The 24,169-nt window shown below is 41.0% G+C and overlaps 1 protein-coding gene across 1 annotated transcript in view; it reads right to left on the bottom strand.

The window, feature by feature from the left end:
- The window catches only part of LOC117555251 (proprotein convertase subtilisin/kexin type 4-like), a 241,658-nt gene that overhangs the window by 99,073 nt on the left and 118,416 nt on the right, over positions 1-24,169 (bottom strand). Inside the window, 6 exon segments of the mRNA XM_034230095.1 lie at positions 5,151-5,254; positions 6,631-6,846; positions 7,753-7,925; positions 12,144-12,232; positions 13,133-13,212; positions 13,998-14,035. Of these exon segments, the coding sequence (XP_034085986.1) occupies positions 5,151-5,254; positions 6,631-6,846; positions 7,753-7,925; positions 12,144-12,232; positions 13,133-13,212; positions 13,998-14,035 (700 nt within the window).

The raw sequence follows: 24,169 nt of genomic DNA, 5'->3' as shown, positions 1-24,169 counted from the left end.
TTTTTATTGGACAAAATAGACTCGCAAACGTTTACTCTGTGTTAACGTTATTTTGGTGTGTAAAAGTGAGATTACATGTGTAGAGGATTAAATTAATCATTTATTCGTCCCACAACGGAGACATTTACAGTGACATGTTTTTGCCATCGATTATTTTATCACACTGTTCTGTACAGATGAGACTTTGTAATCAGATGTAGCCTATGTATATGTGTGTCTGTGATTTTATACTGAATGTAAAGTAACTGGAAACGTGTGTGTGTGTGTGTGTGTGTGTGTGTGTGTGTGTGTGTGTGTGTGTGTGTGTGTGTGTGTGTGTGTGTGTGTGTGTGTGTGTGTGTGTGTGTGTGAGAGAGAGAGACTCCTTCTCCAACCTCCCAAACTTTCTTTTTATGTGTGCATTGTTATTTGTGCTTGAGCAACATTTTACTTGAACTTTATTTCAATGAAATTAGTTGTAATTATTGTCCTACGTTTTAATTTGTTTTACAGAGATGTTTCACAGCTGCCTGGGCCTAGTGGCCCACAGGCGGCGTTTATCCAGCAGCCAGAACATCCATCTGTGCCGGCCCCCAGGTCAAGATCTACCGTGGCTCAAGGGCCTTCACCAGAGCCATCAACACCAAGGACCAGCAGACCAGCATCACTACAGCTGCCTCCACCTCCATCTGCGGCTGCCACCAGGTCAAGATACACCTCAGCACAAAGGCTCCACCACAGCCATCACCTTCAACCCAGCCAGCAAGGAGGTCTCGTGGAGGTCTCGTATAGCACTTGTACACCCCACCTACACAACAGCCCATGCACCATCACCCCCATCTTCACAGCAGCCAGACCCACTGTCTTGGAAGACAGACAAAGACCTTGACACTGTCTTGACATTTATAATGAATAGTTGGTTGAAAGTTCTGATGTTCAATATTGTAAATAGTTAGATTTTCCAGTTTCTTATATTTATATAAATAGTTGGTTGAAAAAAACATATTTATAATAAATTGTTGGTTGAAAAAAAAAGGTTGAATGCTCAATTTGTATTTGTACAAATCACATGAACCTTGGTATGTAATATGAAGTCATTATTCAGTCCTGATGTATGTATCTCAGTCCCTGCTGTGGTGAAAGTAGAGTGATAAACACCTATTTTACTCAAAATTCGAATTTAATTTTTTTCATTTTAGACATGAATAACACATTTATATACAGTGTAATTCAAATATTTCACTGCTTTTGTGATCCTAAGACTTTGGTAACCACATCTAAAACACCAAAACAATTCGATCACATGAGTAAATTTGTGTTTTCACAAAGGTTTTGAAGATTTTCCGAAAATCGGATGTCAAATTTTAAGCTTTTGAGCTACTTATCTCATCAAACAGTGCTCTAAGGTCAGTAATTTGCATATATAGCAATACTAGAGATTGTCCTGAACATTTTGATATGTAACACATGGGTGTCATGTTAGAAGAAATACATTTAAAAGGTGATTTAAGAAAACATCTAAAAATCGAGAAAATACCCTTAGACTCCAGAGGGTTAACGCCCACATAAAATCAATCTCAAGGACCGCCTATTTCCATCTACGCAACATTGCCAAAATTAGGCATATCTTGCCTCAAAACGATGCAGAGAAACTAGTCCATGCATTTGTTACTTCTAGGCTGGATTATTGTAACTCTTTATTATCAGGGTGGATCAAGAAGTCAGTTAAGTCGCTTCAGCTGATTCAAAATGCTGCAGCACGTGTACTAACCAGAGTTAGGAAAAGAGACCACATTACTCCTGTTCTGGCTGCCTTACACTGGCTCCCTATAGAACACAGGATATCATTTAAAATTATTATTCTCGCCTACAAAGCCCTTAATGGGCAGGCGCCATCTTACCTTAAAGAACTCATTATACCATACTGTCCTACTAGGGCATTGCGTTCCAAGAATGCAGGGTTGTTGGTTGTTCCTAGAGTCTCTAAAAGTACAATGGGAGCCAGAGCCTTTTCTTATCAAGCTCCACATTTGTGGAATCAGCTTCCAGTTTGTGTTCGGGCGGCAGACAGCCTATCCGTTTTTAAGAGTATGCTTAAGACCTTCCTTTTTGATAAAGCTTATAGTGATAAAATAAAATAATCTAATAAGATTGCATTGACGTAGATACACTGTGCCTCTTCACCTATACATTTGAGTTCTTACTCTTTCACTTAAATCCTAAAAACTTAGATCTTATATTTAAAACTTTATCCACAACCTTTCCCCTCTCTGACCTCTTGAGGTTCTATTAGAGGGTAACAGGTTGCAGAGAAGGCCTAGCCCGGCCGGGGAGTGTGGAACGTAGCCACAGACCTACTCCTTACCTCTAACCAATGCAGGTTCCAATGGGGACCTTTTTCCCTGTGTGTGCCTCTCCACCTCTGTTTCCTACTTCTTACTTGCTACCCTTTTCCCTCAACCTATCCTAAGGGAGTGCATGTATGTAGACACGTTAGTTTAGCTGCTATAGGCTTGGACTATTGGGGGGGGCATCTTACTCCGTCTTTCTGTCTGTTTGTACCTGTGTACTCTCATGTTCCGATTAACCCAGCTTCCCCCAAATCTCTTTTTTGTGTCGATATATACGCCGGGATCCTGAGTCGAGGCTAATCATGTTGCTGTGGTCGTGTGTCCTGGATCCTCTATCCTGAGTCCTGGATCTGAGTCCTGGACTTCGAGTCCTGGACTTCGAGTCCTGGACTTCGAGTCCTGGACTTCGAGTCCTGGCTGAACCTGTCTCTGCGGTCCTGCCTGACTCTCACCATACCACTTCCCTGATGGCTCCCACAAGATTGCTGACATCCTCGTGGATTCATCTTATTATTATAGACACATGCATTTCCAAACATTTGGACTACCTATGTTGCAAATGTATTATCTTTTCGATTTACACACGGCATCTATTGCACGTCTGTCCGTCCTGGGAGAGGGATCCGTCCTCTGTTGCTCTCCCTGAGGTTTCTCCCATTTTCCCTTTAAACTGTGGGTTTTCTTTGGAAGTTTTTCCTTGTACGATGTGAGGGTCAAAGGACACAGGGTGTTGTATTGTCATACTGATATTCTGTACAAACTGTGAAGACCACTGAGACAAATGTAACATTTGTGATAATGGGCTATATAAATAATTATTGATTGATTGATTGATTAAAAGTTAGTAACGTACATATGTTCAGCATTCAACATAATCCGGAGTTTAAGGATGCACGCCGGCAGTTTTAAACATGAATATGGCTGTAGTTTAGAGAGCTCATCAAATCAGGGGTCAGCAGCTCAATCCCACCTCCTGCAGCGACCTTGAGCAAGATACTCCAATTTGCTCACGTAGGCATTTCTAAGCTATTGAAGCGTAGGTAAGATGCTTTGAAAAAAACGTCAGCTTAATAATATGTAATGTAATGAATTCAAACCAAAATACTAGGTTTGAGAAAAGATTGTGGCTTGGGTAAAACATATACTGTACCTCTGCTAATTACTTTTAACAGTAATTAACAGTTTGAACACCTAATATGAACTGATACCATCTAATTGGAAATACAGGGTCCCGCGAAGTCAGACTGAAGCACTCCTTTGTGCACCAGTCAATCCTCACAGTAAATACAGAGGTAAATCCGAAAAACACAATGTGTAATAAAGGAACCCTCCTGTCTGTATATACAGATGTTTGGAAGCTTGCGGATGCTATGAGTCAGGTTGTTTCTTATGAATGGGAAACATGAGTGAGAGAGAGTATGGCAGCATATATGAGTGAGTGTGTTAGTGTGGAATGTGGGGAGGAAGAGTGAGACACATGAATGAGCAAGTGTGAGAAACAGAGAAGAACAGCAATATACAGACGGGGAGCGAGAAGCCGGCTCCATAAAGACGTGAGCAGAATGCTGCCGATGTGAGCAGGAGAGGTGATATATAGTTTAGTCAGTAGCAGCGGGTCACGACAAAGCCTTTAACAGTAATGTCCTGGGAGTCGCCTCGCCCAGGGGACCCGCGCTCCATTTTACAGCCAAGCAACTGAGACTGAGACGCCACGGCATGACAGCTGGAGCAGTAAAGCCGGCCTCCAGTACCATCCATAACACCAAGGAGGCGTAGACGCCGCTCATACCGCCACAAAACACCCAGGCCCGAGGCCACACCGACAGCTGGCAAGTTAAGAGGGATGAAGGAAAAAAAAAAAGGGGGCTTGGGAAATGGTAGGAAGTGGCGGTCCAGACAAAGGAGGGGAGAGAAGAAGAAAGGGCGAAGGAGATATATCTGCAGATTTAGACAGTCACAGAAAGAAAGGGTAGAAGCTAGAGATGATCTACATCAAAGGAGGGACTAAGGAAACAAGAGAGAAGCAGTGATGGGGAGGAGGTGTTTATTTTTTCTTGCTGAAATTATTTCTCTGTTGACAAGTCAATTGACGAACTTATGTACTTTATGTACTAAAAAGTGCGCCAGTCAACCTAAAAAAACTGGATAATTTTAGTTTTTTTAGCCTGCTTTTTGCTATTTTGTAAAATCTTTATAAATTAAAGAAAAAAAACACTTTCCCGCCAAAGCAACTCTTAAAAACAACATTTTATTTGTCATTTTCTGCATTTCTGTGACTATTTTAAGCGTAAATTAATTAGTTTTTGAATACGACAAAAGACTCATTTCAAGACGTCTCCTAAGGCTCTGGGAAACATCTAATGAGGAAAACAATGAATTGAAAATCGTAAAAATAATCAACAGTTAATGGAAATTGAGTGATTTACAGCAGAGAGACCCGGGAAATGTGCTTCCAGAAGAAACAAAGCAGAAATATTAAAGACAGAAAAAGGCTAATGGGAAAATGACTTCTAACAAAGCTGTCTTGTGAAAAAGCAACAACCTTTCTGTAAAAAAAGCAGGGGAAATGGGGAGTGTGGTTTTAGAAATGAGAATAGGTAAAGACAGCACTATTGAAATAAAATAGAGGCAATCAATCATCACAACCAGGCCAACAAATCTACAGTAAGTCAACACAACAGGGTTTGAGACTGAAGCCTCTCAGGCAGTGAGCATAGACAGCACTGAAGAGTTCTTGAGTCCCAACAAAAATCAATAAGGTATCACACTTATTGTTGTAGAATCACTGGTGTGCAGTGCTATGGGCGGATACACACTCACTTTACTTCCAACACAAGAGCCAGGATCCCTGCAGCGATGGGAGCAGCGCTGGATGTTCCTGGAAAGTGTGTGACACAACCGCCCTCTACGCTGGTCACTGTGACCTGCAGGACAACACACACCACGGGTTAGAGAGTACACATACCTGCCTCCAAAACTGACATTCCAAAACAACTGTGAACATTAAAATACATTTCTGGAAATACACCAGTTAGCGAAGAGGTTTTTTTGTATCTGTAGTCCCTGGACAGATGCTGTAAACTAAAGTCAACCAAAAATATATATATATAAAAAGACAAACTAATTATATTTAGAAACTGTCTTCTCATTTATGTATGAGGGAAACTTATTTTCTACTGAATTTCACTTGCAAAACATTTTGTCTCATTTAGATTTTATTATATATTTTCCAAGAGACACGTAACAATCAAATTGCAATTCAATGCTCAAACTCAAAACACAACCAAACAATAGAAGTAGAGGTAGGGGAGGGATAACAGTATTCATTTATTATATGCATGTGTTTCTATGTATGTGAACATAGGAACACAAGCATGTACGAGGTCTTGCATCAGTACATCATGGGCTCAAAACATACATATACTTTTTTATATTTAATCATTTTCAGTATTGTTGCCCAGAGTGAATATTATGGGTCTATTAGTGTCTTCGTTTTTTTTTTACAAAGGGAAGTGGTTGTGATGATTTTAGTCTAGGAATGACCTTAAAGCAACAAAACAAACGAAAATGCAACATGACCAACTTTAGGTTTCGAAAAAAGATTTGGATTCGGCTTGGGATACGTATATTTGTTATGCAACCTAAGTTTCGTACATTACTGAAAACAAATTAATTTAACAGAGTTCCCACACTGTAGCACCTGCTGTATCAGCAATTATAACATGTTTTACAATTAAACAGTTATGATCATTTAAATAAAACAATAGCAACATGTGTCTGGTGTGACCACCTCATAATGTGAGGCTGAAAAGGGCAGACATCACAGAAGACAGAGGTGATATCAAAAGGATAAAAATGGCCCTTTCTGTTTCTGTAGCGCTAACGCTTTTTTTCCTCCTGTTCTTCACTGTTACCTCTGCCATCAACACCTCAGCTCCTTCTACTCTCTTTTCTCTCAGCCATTGCAGCCACGCTTTACCTCCAATTAACACTCGTTTGCTTCTGTGTGTCTGTGAGTGTGTGTGTGTGTGTGTGTGTGTGTGTGTGTGTGTGTGTGTGTGTGTGTGTGTGTGTGTGTGTGTGTGTGTGTGTGTGTGTGTGTGTGCCCAGCGGTCACCTAGGTCATTTGGCAGGCCTCTATAAATATCACACCAGTCGCTGCTCTTTAACAGGCTTCTCGCAGCTCACAGGAGCCAAAGAGCAGGTTTGCTGGCACACATACACACACACACACACACACACACACTCATTAATGATAAACACTGTTGTTAGATGTGTTAGGCGATACATGCACACTAACCAGAGGTAGGGGGCTTCCCACGCTGGCCCCTGTCAGAGTAACGGCCATCACACCGGGGCAGGGCTCGCCAAAGTGGGCGGGCTTCCCCGTTTGAGTGACAGCGCCAATGGCTATAGTGTAGATGGAGTTAACATAGCCGTCGGCGCCGCAGTGGTCGCGCTGCGTCCCACCGTTACCTGCCGCCCACACAAAGACGCTGCCCTTCCCACCCCGGCCCTGACAACACAAACAGAGGGACGTCAGAGTTAAAGAGCACGAAGCGGATTCATAAAGAATGTTTCCATCTAGCGGTCTTTCAAATGTCACACATGAATATATCACACCGTATATATTTACATACGGAGGACAAATAGGACCTGCAGTTCAAACTAAAAGGGAATACATGAAACAAAAAGTATTTTTCTAGTTGGAAAAAAGATATTGATGCTAACTGTTTACCCTATTTATTCAAAAAACTGTTGTGGATAGTAGGCTACTGGTTGTACAAAGTGGAGGATATCATATTCAGTTGTTTGTTTTTTTCTTCTGAGATTTCTGAATTGATTTTTTTTTTAAAGTGGGAGCCGTACACATTATCTTATTTCAATGAATTCACAAGCACAGATTGCAGAAATTGAAAATGGAATCTAGAGTAAATTGACTTAAACACCCAAAATTAAAGTCCCTTTTTTTTTCTGTTGATGAAAACAGGTAAAAAAGAGACTTACATTATCAAAACTAGCAACTCCCTCTAGAGGGAACTTTTTTAATTTGAGCCTTTGCAGTCCATTTACATGCACAAAAACCTATATAACCCACTACAGGAAAGGGAACACCCCAAAAAGCATAAAAGGGGCCGTTACAAGCACATGCAATTAGAGAGAAGTCCCATAGACTTGTCAAAAGATAATTTATATCCACATTTTAATCAGATGAATAATCATGATTAGTAAATCCCTCTCTAGTCTGAAACACCTGCAGGACAGTAGCCTACTTTTTTTGTCTTATAGGTGTGTATTTAAATCCCTCTTTATAATCCCTACACTTGACATTTTCTCCTTCCACTCTCAGCCCAACTGACAGCGTGAAGCTCTGCTCTCCGTCTGACAGACAGCAGTGTGAACGAGGAGATGAAAGCCGTGCCTCGTGAGTTCCTAGCCGAAGGGCCCGCGCTGTCAGGCTGTGGGGGCCGTCCATCTCGGCCCCGTCGTCCCGCGGGCCCCAGCTGCAGACGTAGATGTCGATGAAGTGCATGTTGAAGGTCAGGGCTGTGGCCTCCATTGCATCGGTGACAGAACCGGCCAACAAGCGGATACCTGGACGGATCCAAAAGGTCACAAAAAACATTCCTTTCAAAGATGTTCCGAAATAGCATTTAGCATCCTGGTGCTTCTGCAAAACAGACACAGAGATTGTGTTTTGAAGTTGTAAAGCTAATGTTATATGCCAACAAAAAGTTATAGAGTTTTGACACGATACTTGAGTCGAGAAGGCGTCACACACACATTGTAAGCCCTCTTCGAGTCGCTCGCTCAGAGTGCAGTAGTCTCCTATCATCTTTTCTCAGTTGTCTGTGCCTATTGTATCTGTCTGATTCATCTTGTTTCATATGTGTGTGTCTTCTTCGCTCTGATCTCGCTGTATGTATTCTATTATTGCCTGATTCTTATGGCTATACTGTATGTATTATGCATTAAAGGTAGGGTATGTAATGGCGCATTTCCACTGCAGCGGGTAGCCCCGTTTAAGCGTCCTTAACCGTCCTCAAGCGGCCAGGCCAGTTTTTGGTGGCCTTTCCATATAGCCTAGTACCGGCTAGCGGGTACTTTTTCCCTCTTTTTCCGGCCCCATAAAATCGTGGTTCTATCAGACCAGGGCCAGGGCTGAACTAGTGACGTCAACACTCTCGACTGCTGATTGGTCAGAGAGAATCGTCACAAGATCGCGCGCGAGTTCATCCCTAGCGTCGCATATATATTTAGAAGCAAGCTTGCAGCATTTTTATAAACAGCATTTTGTAAACGGATGAGCTACAAAAATGGCTACGTCTAATAAGAAAAGCACACCGTGGTCGACCGAGGAGGTGACGACGTTCCTACATCTCATTGGGGATGATCAAATCCAGCGGGAGCTCGACGGAACAACTCGAAATGTGAACAAAAACAAAGCCGATCGCCCCGCCTACACTGCGTTGCTACCCCAGGTCCTAAACTGTAATGGAAATGCGCCACGGCCTGGGCCGGCCAGCGAGGCAGCCCGAGGCCTGAGCGAGGACGCTTAGGGACGCTTAAACGGGGCTACCCCGTTGCAGTGGAAATGCGCCATAAGTTTGAGAAACCAGCTCGAGATCGCTAGAATTTGAAAATACACGACCGACCGGAGAAAATCTGCCACTTCCTTACAGAGCCCCTCCTCCAACACACACGAACGCGCACATGACCAATGAGGGCACGATTGATTGATTGATTGAAAAGTTTATTAACAGCTTGTATATTGGGTACAGTACAGTACAGCTCAAAACATACAATTGTTAAGGGGATGCAGACCAGAGAAAGACTTTCGTCTTGTTTACATCAGGGTCCCCCATTTCCAATTCATCATGTCATTTAAGACATATAAGACATATTTGACATACAGATTGCTTATTTACAATTTTCATTTTAGATTTCGTTCTAATACATCCTAACCGGACATTTAAGACATACCAAGTCTACAGATATACAGTTAGTAACAGAGTCTAAAATGCGAGTATATACATAGATGGGGGGGGGGGAAGCTGTCCATTGTACGACAGGTTGAGATTTGTACCATTACCGGGGCCAGACCGAGATAAGTTTGTGCACAGATGGAAGGCTGACAGGCAGGTAGGCCATCCAGTTACTTTAGCCGGGCCGGCTCAGATGATTGGTCGTGCTTTTTACAGTACTACGGCTTCCACAGATGACATTTTTTTATGGATTTCTTTTCAAAGAACTTAAGATATTCATTGCTATCGGGATGTTAAGAGCATTCCATGGAATATAACAAAAAGTGTATCTCGAGCCGGTTTCTAAAACTTACTACCTTTAACTCCACTGCTGGATGTTAACATGAATATATAAAGGGTTATTTTAAACCACGTGATTTTTGATATATATGTTTAAGCTTGATGGTCTGGGTCAGTGTAACTGATTATATTTGATTATTTAGAGATAATGATTTAGATTTTTCTGCTGGATTGTGAGTCACCACAATGTGCACAAACACCTATATAACACACTGACTACAGGAAAGGGAAAACCCCAAAAAGCATAATAGGGCCGCTCTAAATGTACTCATACTCATCCTGTGATCTATTATTAATATACTAATACAGATTATAGCCATTTTAACAAACCTTTCATAGCAATGGGGTACATTTGAATGACTGTGAAGTGTTCAAATTTCAAAATAAAACTTGAAATGTACATTTGATTTTGCACTGAAGGAGATTCTTAAGTTTGTCTTGTGATAATATTGTAAAAACAAAAGGAACAAATATCTCTTCTTCTAGTTGTCTTATTATAATCTGCTTGCCATTCATCACAATGTATTCTAAATGAACATACAGCATATTTTGTGTGACAAACATACATCCATTCAAGCTGATTCATTCGGGCTTAAATAGTTTTCCTTCAGATGATTCATCACGTTCATTTAGCGCCTCCTTTCAAAACAACATCAAATCTAACAGAAGCATAGAAATTCACTGAGGCTCTCAGGTACCTTTCCCAAAGAGAGGCATACCGAGAGGTAAGGCTCACAATGAGCATGCATCTTTCATTTGGGTCTTGGCCCTTCATCTCCTGTGTGCCAGACTCTGTTTAGGAGTCGGGATGGAATAGACTCAGCAAGGTGACATTAATACTAACTCTGGAAAGAGATTCCTGGTCTTGCCTCAAAAACTGTCTTTTTTGGTAGATTCAGTCTCTGGTTAAAGATCCCAGAGGTCAAATGATAGAGTTCAACCAGGGGATTCCACCATTTCTACATCCTGATCAAAGTGAATGCCTCTGCCTTCAGATCAGATCGCTGCGGGACATTTTCTTACTCAAACACAACATGTACTCCTCATTAACTTGTGGTTTATGGCCCTCTTAGAGTATCACATACAAATCTTTGATTTCACAACACAAAATGGCCTGTCTTGTGTGTTCGGTTCAGTCATCCCATCGCCGATGTTACAGCCAACACAAAAAAAGCCATTACTGGAGCTCCCACCAAAAAAAGAGCTGTTAAATAGGGTCAGCACGGCTCAATGGCAGCCAGTCACCGTGTAGTGGGTCTGTCACACAAACCCAAAACCATACATGTACTCGCCTCTTTACACTGGCTACCAGTCAGTTTTAGAATACAATTTAAAATGTTACTGTTCGCATACAAAGCCCTAAACGGTTTAGCCCCACCGTACCTGGCAGATCTTTTAAAACCATACACACCCACACGGTCACTGAGGTCTGCTGACAGACTCCTTCTGGTCGTCCCTAAATCGAGGTTGAAGCAGCGAGGAGATAGAGCCTTTGCTGTTGCAGCTCCAAAATGATGGAACGAATTGCCCCTCCAGGTTAGACTTGCTCCAACTCTGCCTGTTTTTAAATCTCGTTTAAAAACCCACTTCTTTTCCCTGGCTTTTACAGGCCAGGTGACACTTGTGCTTTTACATTTGGGTTTTTATCTTACTAGCCTTTTGTACTGTTTTTACGTCATGTAGGAGAGTTTTTTAGTTCTGATCTGGTTTCATTGTCTCGTGTTTTACATTTGTTTCATGTCCTGTCTGTTTTTCATGTATTTATGCTATGTTTTTATACAGTTGTTGATGTACAGCACTTTGTTCAACTCTGTTGTTTTTAAATGTGCTATAGAAATAAAATGGATTGGATTGGATTGGATACATACACAGGAAATAAATGGTAGGATATCACATACTATTTTTAGAATGTAGTAAGGGTCATTTAAAATCTAATTTCAACTTATAGACCTGGAAACAGATATATAGCTTTTACGCGTCTATCGTTCTGCCAACCCAATTGAGATTCAAGCACGCCCATTTAAGCATGACAAAAACATCGATGCAGTGTCCGAGCGCTACGAATAAGGTGGCTACAGAGCATCTTTTTCAAAGTAGAGCAAAAATATATGTTGTTTTTAACATTAAGATACATTCTAACTAAACAAACAGGGCACTAGCACTTTGCTTTGACATTATTTCCAATGCAATGCCAAACATTTTAACACATTATTTGCTTTCTGAGGGAAAGTTAATTTACAAATCTGTCTCATGCTTTTATATTTTCTTATTTATTTTCTTTATTATTTTTGCATCAACGTATAAAGCAAAAAGAGAAATCTGTTTGATTTTTTAAATATTGTTCATGTTAAGCATTTTTCTTTTTTGCATTATCACACAATTGGGACTACTTAAACAAGTATTTTTGAAAATGCCATGTCAAAGCCGTGGCCAATCCACCCACAATGCACTGCCTCCCACTGTCTTGCTGGCTGTGTTGTTTGCTCACCTCCGATCCTGGCATTGAAGGCGATGCCCACACCGCAGTAGGAGTTATTGGCCTCCATGGCAACTTCCCCTGCACAGCGAGTACCATGACTGCAACAGAGAGGGATGAGATGTTAGACACTGAGTATGCAGAGATGTGTACAGAGTTTTTGGATGTGTTGAGCTGGCAATTACATACAGAACATGTTTATTTTATGACTGGTTCAGACATAAACCAAGCACGTTTAAACCAAGAAAAAGCATTCTGCAGCTGATTTGTTTGTTCTTACAGAAGATTCAAGATTCAAAGGTTTATTGTCTTAACATATATACACTACGGTCTAATTATGTAATCTATGAAAAACTAAGATTGCAAATTCCTCAACAGTGCAATTTACAACACATACAAAAAATTAATTTAAAAAAAAACAATAAATATAAAAATATGTGGGATGAAATTGTCCCTGAGTCTGGCGGTTTTTGTCCTGATGTAGGAGGAAAATAAAGCACTTTATGAACATTAAAGAATGTAAACATGTCTCAGTAGAAGCACAAAATACACATATCAACCTTAAAATAAGCATAAGCTCAAATTTTAAAGTAAATAACTTACTGCAAGTCTTTATGAGTGTTCTTATTGTATGGTGGCAATGTAGTACTGATACAGCGTGCAGAGCAAAGGACAAGGAAATGCATTATTAAAAAAACTATTTGAAACGAGAAATAAGAAGAGATTTTGGAAAAGATTGTTTATAATTAACAACATTTTAGTGACTGCTTTTTTGCTAACGATATTGAATGGTGACATAGCCACAGTTAGTCTTTAAAGGCGTCAATGCCATCTTATTATCATCTTGTTAGTTAAAAAGGTTGTTGATGAACATATTTCTTCATAGTTTGTATCATGTTAGCAACTAACATTAGACCAGATTATACAATCTAGTTCTTAAACTTTGTCTTGCGTCTTTGTGGCAAGACAGGATAAATGGTCAGTTCACTGACTGTCTTTACCTATTCTCCTCATCCCTGACTGGCATGGGATCATGAGACAGACCGTGTGAAGCAGCCAGGTCGAAACTGGCGAGGGCCTCCTGTAATCCAGACGGGAAACAAATAGAACACGGTGAAACCCTCGACAAAACAAAACAGAGTGACAGGGGATTTCTTCATTTCCTGTCAGGAAATGAAGAAATCCCTTAAAAAACTCTCGATACTGGCACTTGAATTAGTCCGTCAACAATTTTTCTCCTGACTGACGGCAATCACTGTCACTGAGGGGGAAGCCTGTGACTGTGACTGTGTGGTTTATGTGAGCCTCATAAAAGTGAGAGCATGTTTGAATGACTTGTTTGCCAGTGTATATAGGCATAACGCGAGGAGGATGTCTTGGCAGGATACCGTACAAGAGCAATTATGTATCTCTCTGCAGCCAGGCTTATCCATGCCAGACAATCTGCTCTGACAAAGTACAAGTTGGCCTGTGTGCTTCAAACTGCCTATAGGATTATAAATGACAAGTCAGGCACAAACAGCACTGCCACTCCACATATGCTTTATGGCTCGCCAGCGTAACACCAGCCTAACAGAATAAAACAGCTTCATCACTGTATGAACGTTTTATTGTCTCTTGTTTTAAGTAATAGAGACGTTGGGCAGTTTAAGGGAAATCCGAGCATGGTTGTGTAACCAAGCAGTTATTTTGGAAAACTAATATAAAAACCGCTGAATCAGAACTTACACTGCATACCCATCCTGCAAATCTGCTGTAAACAAGATCACTAGAATAATAAGATAAGGTTTTACTGCCTAGCTTAAATAACATCTGAGTGAAAGTCGTTATTGTAAAAATAAATTCTTATATTTTAAGTTTACTTACAAAGTTTTTCCTTAGGTCCTTGTTTGTGTGATCCACACCTGAAAAAGACAACAAAGAAAACGTTTTAAAGTACTCAATAATTACATTACAATCTTGATAGTGACACTGACAGTGGCCTAAAGGGGCAAACTTGCATTTAGAAAAACGTGCTGCACTTTAAAAAACAATGCAAATTTAAATAAACAAACGTTGTAAAACACACGCAAATGAAGAAGCACCTTCACTTTCTATCACGTGTCTCCTAATGTAAATGTTTTGGGCCGTTGTAACGTGTTTGCACCTATCGGCCACCGTAGAGATGTAGAGATTTTAATATTTCCGTTCAGTAAGTGCACTTAATGTTTTAATATTTTCTGTTGAGGCATGTAAGAGCTTTTTCAAGTCATTTGAACTTGCAGTGTGGTAGACAGGTTATTAAAACTTGAAATGTTGAGTACCCTCCTAATTGGAGTAATTAATTTGCCAAAGTGTTAACGGTGGAGTCTATTTTTCAAATCCAGTTTGTCAAGATCAAAGCGTATGACAAGAGCGTATTGCACATGACTGATGGATGAGTGAGCGAACAAACAGGCACAAGAATAATCCCTTCCAAAAATGTTATGAATGTATGAATTTTGGGTATTTTATTTCTTATTATTCTTCACTTATTATTCTTCCACATCAGGTGCCGTTCTTTCTGTTGCCCCCTTGCCTTTCTCACCCCCTCTTCTCACCCAAACCACCACCTCCTCCTCCTCCTCCTCCTCCATCTCTGCTGCATCAGGGCTCCTGTGGTCTCAGCTAGAGACAAACGAATGAGGGCCCCAGGAGGGCCGCGCCCGCTATGCCAGACAGCACGCACGCGCTCGCGCAATCACACACACACATCACACACACAAACACACACACACACACACACACACACACACAACACACACACACACACACACACACACACACACACAACACAACACACACACACACACACACCACACACACACACACACACACACACACACACACACACAACACACACACACACACACACACACACACACACACACACACACACACACACACACACACACACACACACACACACAGGACCTGCCAGCCTTTGTCCCACGCAGGCAGTGCCTCCTGGTTGTCATGGTAACCTCCAGTGTGTTTTTGCCGTTGAGGCCTGATTGTGTTGAGCTCAGGCGGGATGGAGCTCTGGGTGGGTGAACCTCATTGGAGCCTGCCTTGCCGTACCATGCTGTGCCATGCCATGCCAGGTCAAGCTACTACATCTTCTACATAACCACTGAGGCTTTATTCTCTCCCCCATACACTACTTTGGGTCTTCATCATACACACTTCCTCATTTTCCTGTTGTTAAGTACTTTACATACCATTTGTTTTGAATTATATTTCTCTCTTTCAATTGTATTTATCTTTCCAACTGACAAACCATGGGTCTAAAAAGTGAAACCAATGAGAAAGTGTAGTGAACCAGCATTCTTTGAAACGGCCAGCAGGGCCTTAACTGGCTGCAAGGAGAAATATGATGTATAGAAGTCGATGAGAAAATGTCGTTACTTCTCACTTGATTTATTACCTCAGTGACATTTTTTAAAGAGTGTATGGTTTCAACCACTAGATTCAAGTCTTTGAGTAAAACTGGTGATAAAGCAGGGTATACTTTATGGCTCCCTTATCAGTGAAAACTCTCCACCACAGCTTTACTACCACAAGGTCGGCGTTCGATGCAGTGTCTCTGCCACGCTGTTCTTCAGCAATAAGTTGTACCTAAAGATACTCTAAGGAGTTGACTGTTATTTATTTATGGTTAGTAACAATTGTTTTTAGCATTTCTTTCACTGTTGAAAAGTCAATAGGAATTACGGATGCATCTTGCTAACTAAGCTAGCTAGCATGGTAGCTGCTAATGGTACATGCATTACAGGGCCTCACTCCTCTCCACCCTCCACACCAGAAGTCTACAAACCCAAGGGTGATGTTGAGGTGACTACATCCACTTCTGTTATACATTTTTACCGTAATTGGAGGAAATGGATGCCAGAAACCAAACACTGGGTCTCTCCGACAGCGATGGCGGCCTATTTTATTTCCTGGGATGTATATAAAAATGTACAAGCATTTTAATTGCATTCTTCCAACAGCTTTTGACTACTTCTCTAGGTCTCCATGCACTGAGATGCAGCTCCGAGTTCAGATACCTTTTTCAAACTGTTTTTTATGTTTAAATTAACTGTGGTTTAGCGTTTTAAGATATTTTAAATGTCCTATTGTCAAGGGATAACATAATCTCTTGCCAACTTGTATCCTTGCCTGAGCCAAGCTGGATAACCACACAGGACGCAGGGGAAGGATGCTTATCAGGTTTTGGAATATTTTTTATTTAAAGATATGTACTGAGTGATGCTGCACATGATGTCTTCATATGGAACTCAAGTGATTTATAAAATATTTATAAAATGTCAGATATATTTTACAAATCCCCCTTCATGCTGATTAGTTATACTTCTAATTATTCAAACTTTATCATCAGTGAAATCAGGAGACTCTCTTATATCCTTTGCTCTTCTCTTTTGCTCCAATATTTGTCTTCTTCAGGTAGGAATCTCAAACCTTCAATTCTCTTGATGCCACTTGTCTAATCAAAGTCTAATCACCAGTTAGGGAGAACCTTTCAACCTTTACAAATAAATACACCTGAATATGAGACTGAAACTAATCTTTCCCAGTGTGTCTGACAGCCCCTTAGTACATGAGTGCAGTTCTACAAACAGTGTGGATATCTGCTGTTTCGCAAGAATAATTGTTTATCTGGGAGGAGGCAAAGGAGCCTGCTTTATTAAGATTTCATATTTGTTTCTACTCAATTTGAAAGAAATGGAACCTCAGTGTGCACTCACGAATGTTGTTTGTGTGCGTGTGTGTCAGAACTTCACCTCAGCGTTTAAAAATGAACACCAACAATTCTGCAAATATGTGATAGGAACATCTTCGGGGATGTTACCGTCAAGCTGCTCAGGAGCAAACGAGTTACAAGTGAGCAAATGATAGTTGGAGGAAGAAGGAATGGAGAGGCAGAAACGGGAGGGGAGGGGTGACTGCTACTATCACGTCTGAGTTTGTTTTACCATTCATAATGACAGGATGAGTTGTCTTAATGATCACTGTGATAATAGGCAAGAAACAGTTAAGCTGCAGATGACAGCTGTTTATAGCGGCGCAAGCTAGCAGGGGAGGTAACCATAGAAACAAAACTTAACTAGCTGTTTTCACCGCATGGCTCTGATTCCAACCTCCAGGCGAGCAAAGAGAAAATCCATATCATGTAAATGCATATTTAGGACGTTTATTTATATGGCATATTTCAAACTCAGTGGTATTACATCTAAAATAGAAACAAAAAACATTCAACACATTAAGAAAATCAGTAAGTGTAGTGTCAAATGATAACATCATCATTTCATAGTATATAAGTATATAAATAAAATGTTTTAAGTCTTGTTTTTGGAACTGATGCCATCAAAGTTCAAAGTATTTGTAGCATAGTGAAAACATCTGCATGGTTACCTGCTTGAAAGTAGGTTTTCCTAAACAATCTTTTTGTTATAGTGTGAAAGCCGCAATGAGATCTATGTTTTTTCTCAGTCAGTACTTAGTCAAAAGTTGTTTAGGACCTTAATAGCCTCTCAGTACAAATATGGGGGCATAATCTTGGTAGAAAATTAGTCAAAAACAGTGTTTAAATTTGTTTGATATCCTTAATATTATATCTCTGCCAGGTTCAATTTTCGAGCATCCTTCCACTTGTAGATAGTACTCTGCAGTGCACAGATGTGTTATTCGGATCAGGATTGAAACATGCTCAGCAGGAGCATGTATGCCCAGAGGTGGTGTGTCACAGGGTCAATTTGAGCATCAAAACACTGCACCTTCAAGTATTTATAAGGATGATCTGAGTGTAAAAATGCATTCACTCAGATAGCACCATACTGCCATAAATACAGCCATAAACACACTCCAACACAGTTCAAGGTCTTCTGAGAGTGAAAGTAGAAAGCCACGTCCTACAGATGAAACACTGTAGGTGGTGGAGCCAATGCAAAACCTTCCATGAATACAAATGCTTTCAACCTGGCTGACCCAGTCTAGATTGTGATTGTGCGTGTGTGTGTTTGCCGCTCTGCATGTGTGTCAGCATTCAGCAGCAGCAGCTGCACTCTATCTCCTTTGCTCCCGCAGCATTCTCGCCGGTCCTCAGGGTCAAACACACACAAATCAGCCACAAAGATGTGTCGGAGGCCATTTTGAGCTGACGGTGAGTCGTGCCTGAGCCGCCACTGAGACAATGAGCCCACATCACTTGAGAGAAGGCCCCCGCTACACCTAGGGCCCCCCGGCTGGCTCTCACCGTTTAGCTCTCCTCTGTAGGAGTTACAGTAGAGAAAGAAAAGCAGAAATCCACAGGCTGCCTCTAAATGCAGGAGAAGGTATAGAGGGAAGAGTTTTTCTGTAATGAAGCTGCACACGGCTCGCAAGTGTGAAGAAGCAAAGGAAAGGTGTGCATGCGTGTGTGTGAGAGAGCTGCAGAGAGACAGGGGTGTGTATCACCACCCACCGAGGGTGAGCATTCCTGGCCCTACACCTCCATCTCATTAATCAGCTCGGTATTTAAGAAGGGCTGGAGTGAACACTTGCCTGTCATTAGCCGGCTTTGTCGAGGGTGTGTGTCCGTGTGTTTTTGTGGGTTTAAGAAGTGAAGAGAGAGATCTTCGGGAGGAGAGATGGTTTGATGAGCGACAAAGAGTGACACAAAGCAGGAGAAGTTTAGGGAAGAAAAGAGATGTTTTGTTTAGAGTGGTCGGGAAGGTAATAACAAAGGCATTAAAGAGAAGGGAAATGATGGTGAGCAAAAGATGCAGGGACACAGGGACGGAGCAGAGGGTATGTGGGGATGGAGAAGAGGTTGACTTCTAAAGTGGGACATTAGTATTCAAGCGGCACGCCTCCATCATCCCCCCCCCACACCCCGCTGCCCCTCTGCCCAGCTCTCCTCCTGCGGTGGACCCAGACACTGAGCTGGAGGTGGCAGAGGAAGTGTGTGTGCATTGGGACTCCAGTTCATAGAAACGCTTCCTTCAATGGAGATCTCCACTTTAGAGAAATGTATTTCGTTTTGTACTCGGTGTGTGGGTTTCAGTGTGCTTTCAGCTGTTACCTGTAATGTTGAATTTCTGTCAGTCAGTGAGCAGGACTTGAAATGTGCAAAGGTGCACATCTGTGAAGTGCCACCCGCCTACATACACAGATAATGATCCAGGAGGGCAGAAATAAAGTAGAGCCGTAAGACAGTGAGCGGCAGCGATAACACTTTATGATGTATGCAAAGAGTATACTCATTTCTAACAGAATGGGTGTGTCAAATCCCTATTCTGTTGTTGCCAAAGAAGCTCATATTTTACATCATAAAATGTACTTGGGGAATTGTAATAATAGCTTACTCAAAATTGATTCAAAACTAGAGATGCACTGATTGCAAACTTTCTTTGCTGCTTCCAGAATCAGATTTTGTAAAAGCCTGCCAGTTTTGGCCCTTCATGAATTTTTTTTATGTAATTGTATTTCCAATATTATAAAACATTTACTATTTGAAGACTTATATTTTCTACAATATTACAAATATTATATGACTCAATGGTCACACCAAAGTTGGAAGAACGATTTCCCAACATTTTGCGATGTACATGAATGCATCATTGTCCTTGGCAACGGTCTGTTCTATACATGTGCCTTTCTAATTATTAAAGGTGGGGTAGATACGTTTGAGAAACCGGCTGGAGATACACTTTTTGTTATATTCCATGGAATGCTCTTAGCTTTTTAAACATTAAATCATGGAAACACGTCACAGTAGAGACAAAACACAAATATGAACCTGAAAAGGAGCATAGCATGTCCTCTTTAATAGAATAATATAACTGTAACAAAATTGTATAAACACTAGCTTTTATTCTTTAAAACCTTTTGAACATTTATGGATAAAAGAACGCCTTGTAATTATGAATTTACTTGTAATCTATGGACCATTCTCTCTAATGCTTGCGTGTTATATTTGTAATGTGTGTAAGTGCCACAAAGCAATGTACTGATTTAGTTTGTTAACTCAATCTTCTGTTTTGCTTCTGCTTGTTAAATGTATTCATTGTAATGATGAACACCTTAAAATTAAAATTAAAAAATATGCAACAATGGTAAATCAGATAGTCCAAGAATGTAATGATACTCCTCCTGTGATATACAGTTTGCATACATTAGTCTAATAAGATGTTAATTTTTCACAAAGTTAAGTCTCTTGGGGAAAAAAAGGGTTGAATATGTGTCAGTTGTTGACAAATCCATTGGTAATCTCGTGTCTCCGTAAACGACAGTGTACAATTCTTAATCCATTACACCGATAGCTCACTGTTGCAGTGTGTATGTATATGACTCCTTTTTCTTCCCACTAAACTGCTTCCCAACTCCTCCTCTGGCCTCCTCCACTGCTCTCATTTGACTAATTACATTCACGGAGAACCATGTTGACAAATTCATTTTGAAATCCATTAGTCCCGTGGCGTTGTTTAAACAATGTGCACGTTAATGTCCATTGCTGTAATGCCCCTGATTCACATTCTAATAGCCGTCTGATAAATCAGGTTATCTGCGACACCTTCTACGTGCCGTGAAGAGCGGAAATTAGAGAATTATTAACTATCCGTGGTGTTCTGTCGTGTCCGGGTGTGTTAGGGGAAGAGGAGAGGAGATGACAGAGAGGAGGAGGGAGAGAAAGGGAAGAAAATAACGAAGAGAAAGCAGAGAAATTAGAGGGATGGGTGAGGTGAAAAAGAGACCAGAGGGAAAAACAGAGTAAGAGATAATAAGGAACATGCAGAGCAGCAGGACTAAGTGACAGTACATCTAGATGAGACTTAGACAAACATTAAAGAAGAGGGACTGAGGGCAGGATAAGGAAGAACATACTGGGAAACCATTTATGTGCATGTTAATGTAACATTCCACTTAACACTTTTTTAGATTTAAACTTATTACAACAAATATAACACTACATTTGAAATGCTGCACAAACCAGGTGTAACATATGAATCATAGGTGAGCGACCATTATAATGCACTGAAGTATATGCATGGATTTAAAAACAGGTTGTTCTTTATTATTGAATTGCTCTATATTGTTCAATATATATACTACCTACTGTCTGTGTGGTGGTATACTGTATAAAGGGCATTTAAAGGGGCTCATTATCAGCGTTCATATATTTGTACTTTGTGCCTCTACTGTGAAATGTCTCCATGATTTAATGTTCAAAAGGCCCTTTATTTTTCTCACACTGCCTGTGCTGCAGCACCTCTTTTCACCCTCTGTCTGAAACCAGAGCCCAGTCTGCTCTGATTGGTTAGCTGGCTGGCTCTGTTGTGATTGGTCAACCGCTTAGTCCCGCACCTTTTCCTGTCACGTACAATGTTTTGGAGTGCTATAGAAGCACGAGTGTTACATAGTGATGTTATTATGTTACTGAAGTAAAAAAAGGAGGCGTTTCAGGTAGGGGGGGGGGGGGAGATCAAGAGAAACTCCCTCGGTAGGGAACTTTGAATTTGAGCATTTCCAGACCATTTACATGCACAAAACCCCATATAAAACACTATAGGAAAGGTAACCCAAAGAGCAAAACAGGGCCCCTTTAAGTCTTAAATCACTCCCAAGTTATTAGTAATCTATCCATCTATCAATCAATATTCTACTGTAGCTACTCATCCATGATCTCATGGGACATAATGTCTGTAATAATGGATTCATCATGTCCCTTTAGTGGTCACGCTCAAACCCAGGGTATGATGGCTAATATGTTGTCCCTCAAAATATTTTCAGTGTGCATTTCTGTAATTTTAGAGATTTTCTCAATTTAATAGTTTGAGATTTTGTTTGTATTATAACCAGACAATCAGACTGTAAAAAGCACTGTATAGAAAATAGACATCACCGAACGGTTGTATGCTTCTGCTTACAGTCTGATTGCATGTTTATATCCATATCTGTCCAAAATGTCATCACTTTATTATTGTATCCTATTTGACATTAGTGTGAGTAGTCATAATTAGCACATTCGAAGAAACCTTAAGTGTTAGGTCATAGTGACCTTGAACTTTTACAACCAGAATCTAATCAGTTCATCTTAGAATTCAAGCATACATCAGCGCCAAATGTTTTGTTCCTGGCATTTGCAAAAATGGAATGGACATTCAAACGAACGAACAACCCGGACACATAACACCACCTGCTAATGCTGTCTTAGTGGTATTGTATTGTTTTAGGTGCCAGTGAAACACACCATTGTAGACGCTACAATGACAATACCTCTCTGATGATTTAAATGTAACCGGCAGAATTAGCCAGTTCAATCTGCATTTATCTATCAGGAATGCGTATAACTCATTGGCCATCATACTTCGTTGCATAATAACATTGCACATCATTGCTGCATTTCTTTGATATAGCCTCTGCGTTGGCATCCCCACAGTGTAAACGCAGTGGTGTCATTGAAGTGAATGAGGAGGCTGGATTTCCTTCACACTGTGCTAATGCCTGGCAGAACACCCTCATTTGCAAAAATACTTGGACGAAACCCAAGTATGCATGCACAAGACCTGCCTCTCCACATTCCTCCTTACTGACTGGATATGAACTCTCCAACAGTCCCACATCTACTTCAGCAGTTCTAACTCCACTTTCACCTCCTCCCTCCTCCTCTGTCTTAACCAGCGACGTGCAGTCAGGGGAGGCAGAACCTCACCTGTCATACTCCAATGTAACGGAAAAACAACTAAAGAAAAACTAAATAGTAATAATAATAACATTTCTCCACTGATCTGTGTTGTAAATATGATTTATGTTTGATTCCAATCGCTTTTTATAGTCAAAATCAGCAAATTTGCCGAGCTCCGCTACAACTACGGGTAGCGATGAGAAGTGAGGCAGGGACGAGCTCTGCCTCTCGTAAGCCCACAGTAACTGGCTGGAGCGCGGGCACTAATTTTGTGAGCGCGCTCAAGCCAGTTACTGTGGGGTGAGGTGAGGCACAGATGAGATCTGCCTCACCTCAAAATGCGTCACCCCACAGAAACTGGCAGGAAAGCGGGCCCTAAGCGCATGCCTGCACCATCTCACTGTATGTCACTAATGTAATGTTTGTAGATCCCTTTATTACATTTATCCTCGCCATCCATAGTCTCTAAATAACTTATTTCACGTATATATGATATTTAGGCTCGCTGGTCTCATCATACAACGGCAATGAAAAAAGCACCAGGGGAGGCAGCCATAACCTCTGCCGCACTGAAGGGGGCGCACGTGAGCCCACAGGTTCTTGTGGCTACTGTTATTCTACGCAGGGACGGTAGAAGCAAACAACAAACTAGACTTTTGAAACTAGAGGAAGATAAGGAGGACTTTTACAAAAAAGTAATAGAGATTGTTGTCCAGAAGGATAGCATGGACTTCATCTTCAAGTCAAGGTAAGACCACAATTGTAATGCAAATGGAAATCTTACTAAGAAAGAACAATCCAATATTTAAATTGTGGGTAGGCCTATCCTTTTGTTGAACGGTCTGTTTAAAATGAATTGAAGCATCAGACTAAAAAAGCTTTTGAAAATAACCGAATATTTCGATTAAGGTCAAAATATAATATTTGTAAATCTGACTCTGAAAGAGTCAGTGCCTCACCAGCCATGAACCTCACCGCACGTCACTGGTCTTAACCCTGTCTCTAACAAAATCCTTGCTCCTTCTCCTACTCTTCCTACTTCTACAACCATCCCTCCTCTTCCTCAGTGTTAGTGTCAGTAGCCCCTGCCTGTGGTGTCTGCTGGAGTGTGTGGATTAGACACACAGGCCTTATTAGCTGCTTGTTTACCTACCAGCACCAGCACCAGCACCATCACCACCACAGGGCTTCAAGGGCAACACCAGAGCATAATCTCCCACACACACACACACACACACACACAAATAAAAACACTCACGCAGAAAAAACTGCTAGCACTTTTGGTGTGCACGTGCATGAGTGTGAGTGCCATCGTGCCCCCGTAGAGTCGCCCACCATGGCACAGGGCTCTTAA

Source organism: Gymnodraco acuticeps, unplaced genomic scaffold (assembly GCF_902827175.1).
Source record: "Gymnodraco acuticeps unplaced genomic scaffold, fGymAcu1.1, whole genome shotgun sequence".
In the NCBI taxonomy this organism is placed as follows: Eukaryota; Metazoa; Chordata; class Actinopteri; order Perciformes; family Bathydraconidae; genus Gymnodraco; species Gymnodraco acuticeps.
The sequence above is the reverse complement of the archived record's forward strand: the minus strand, read 5'-3'. Positions and strand labels throughout refer to the sequence as shown.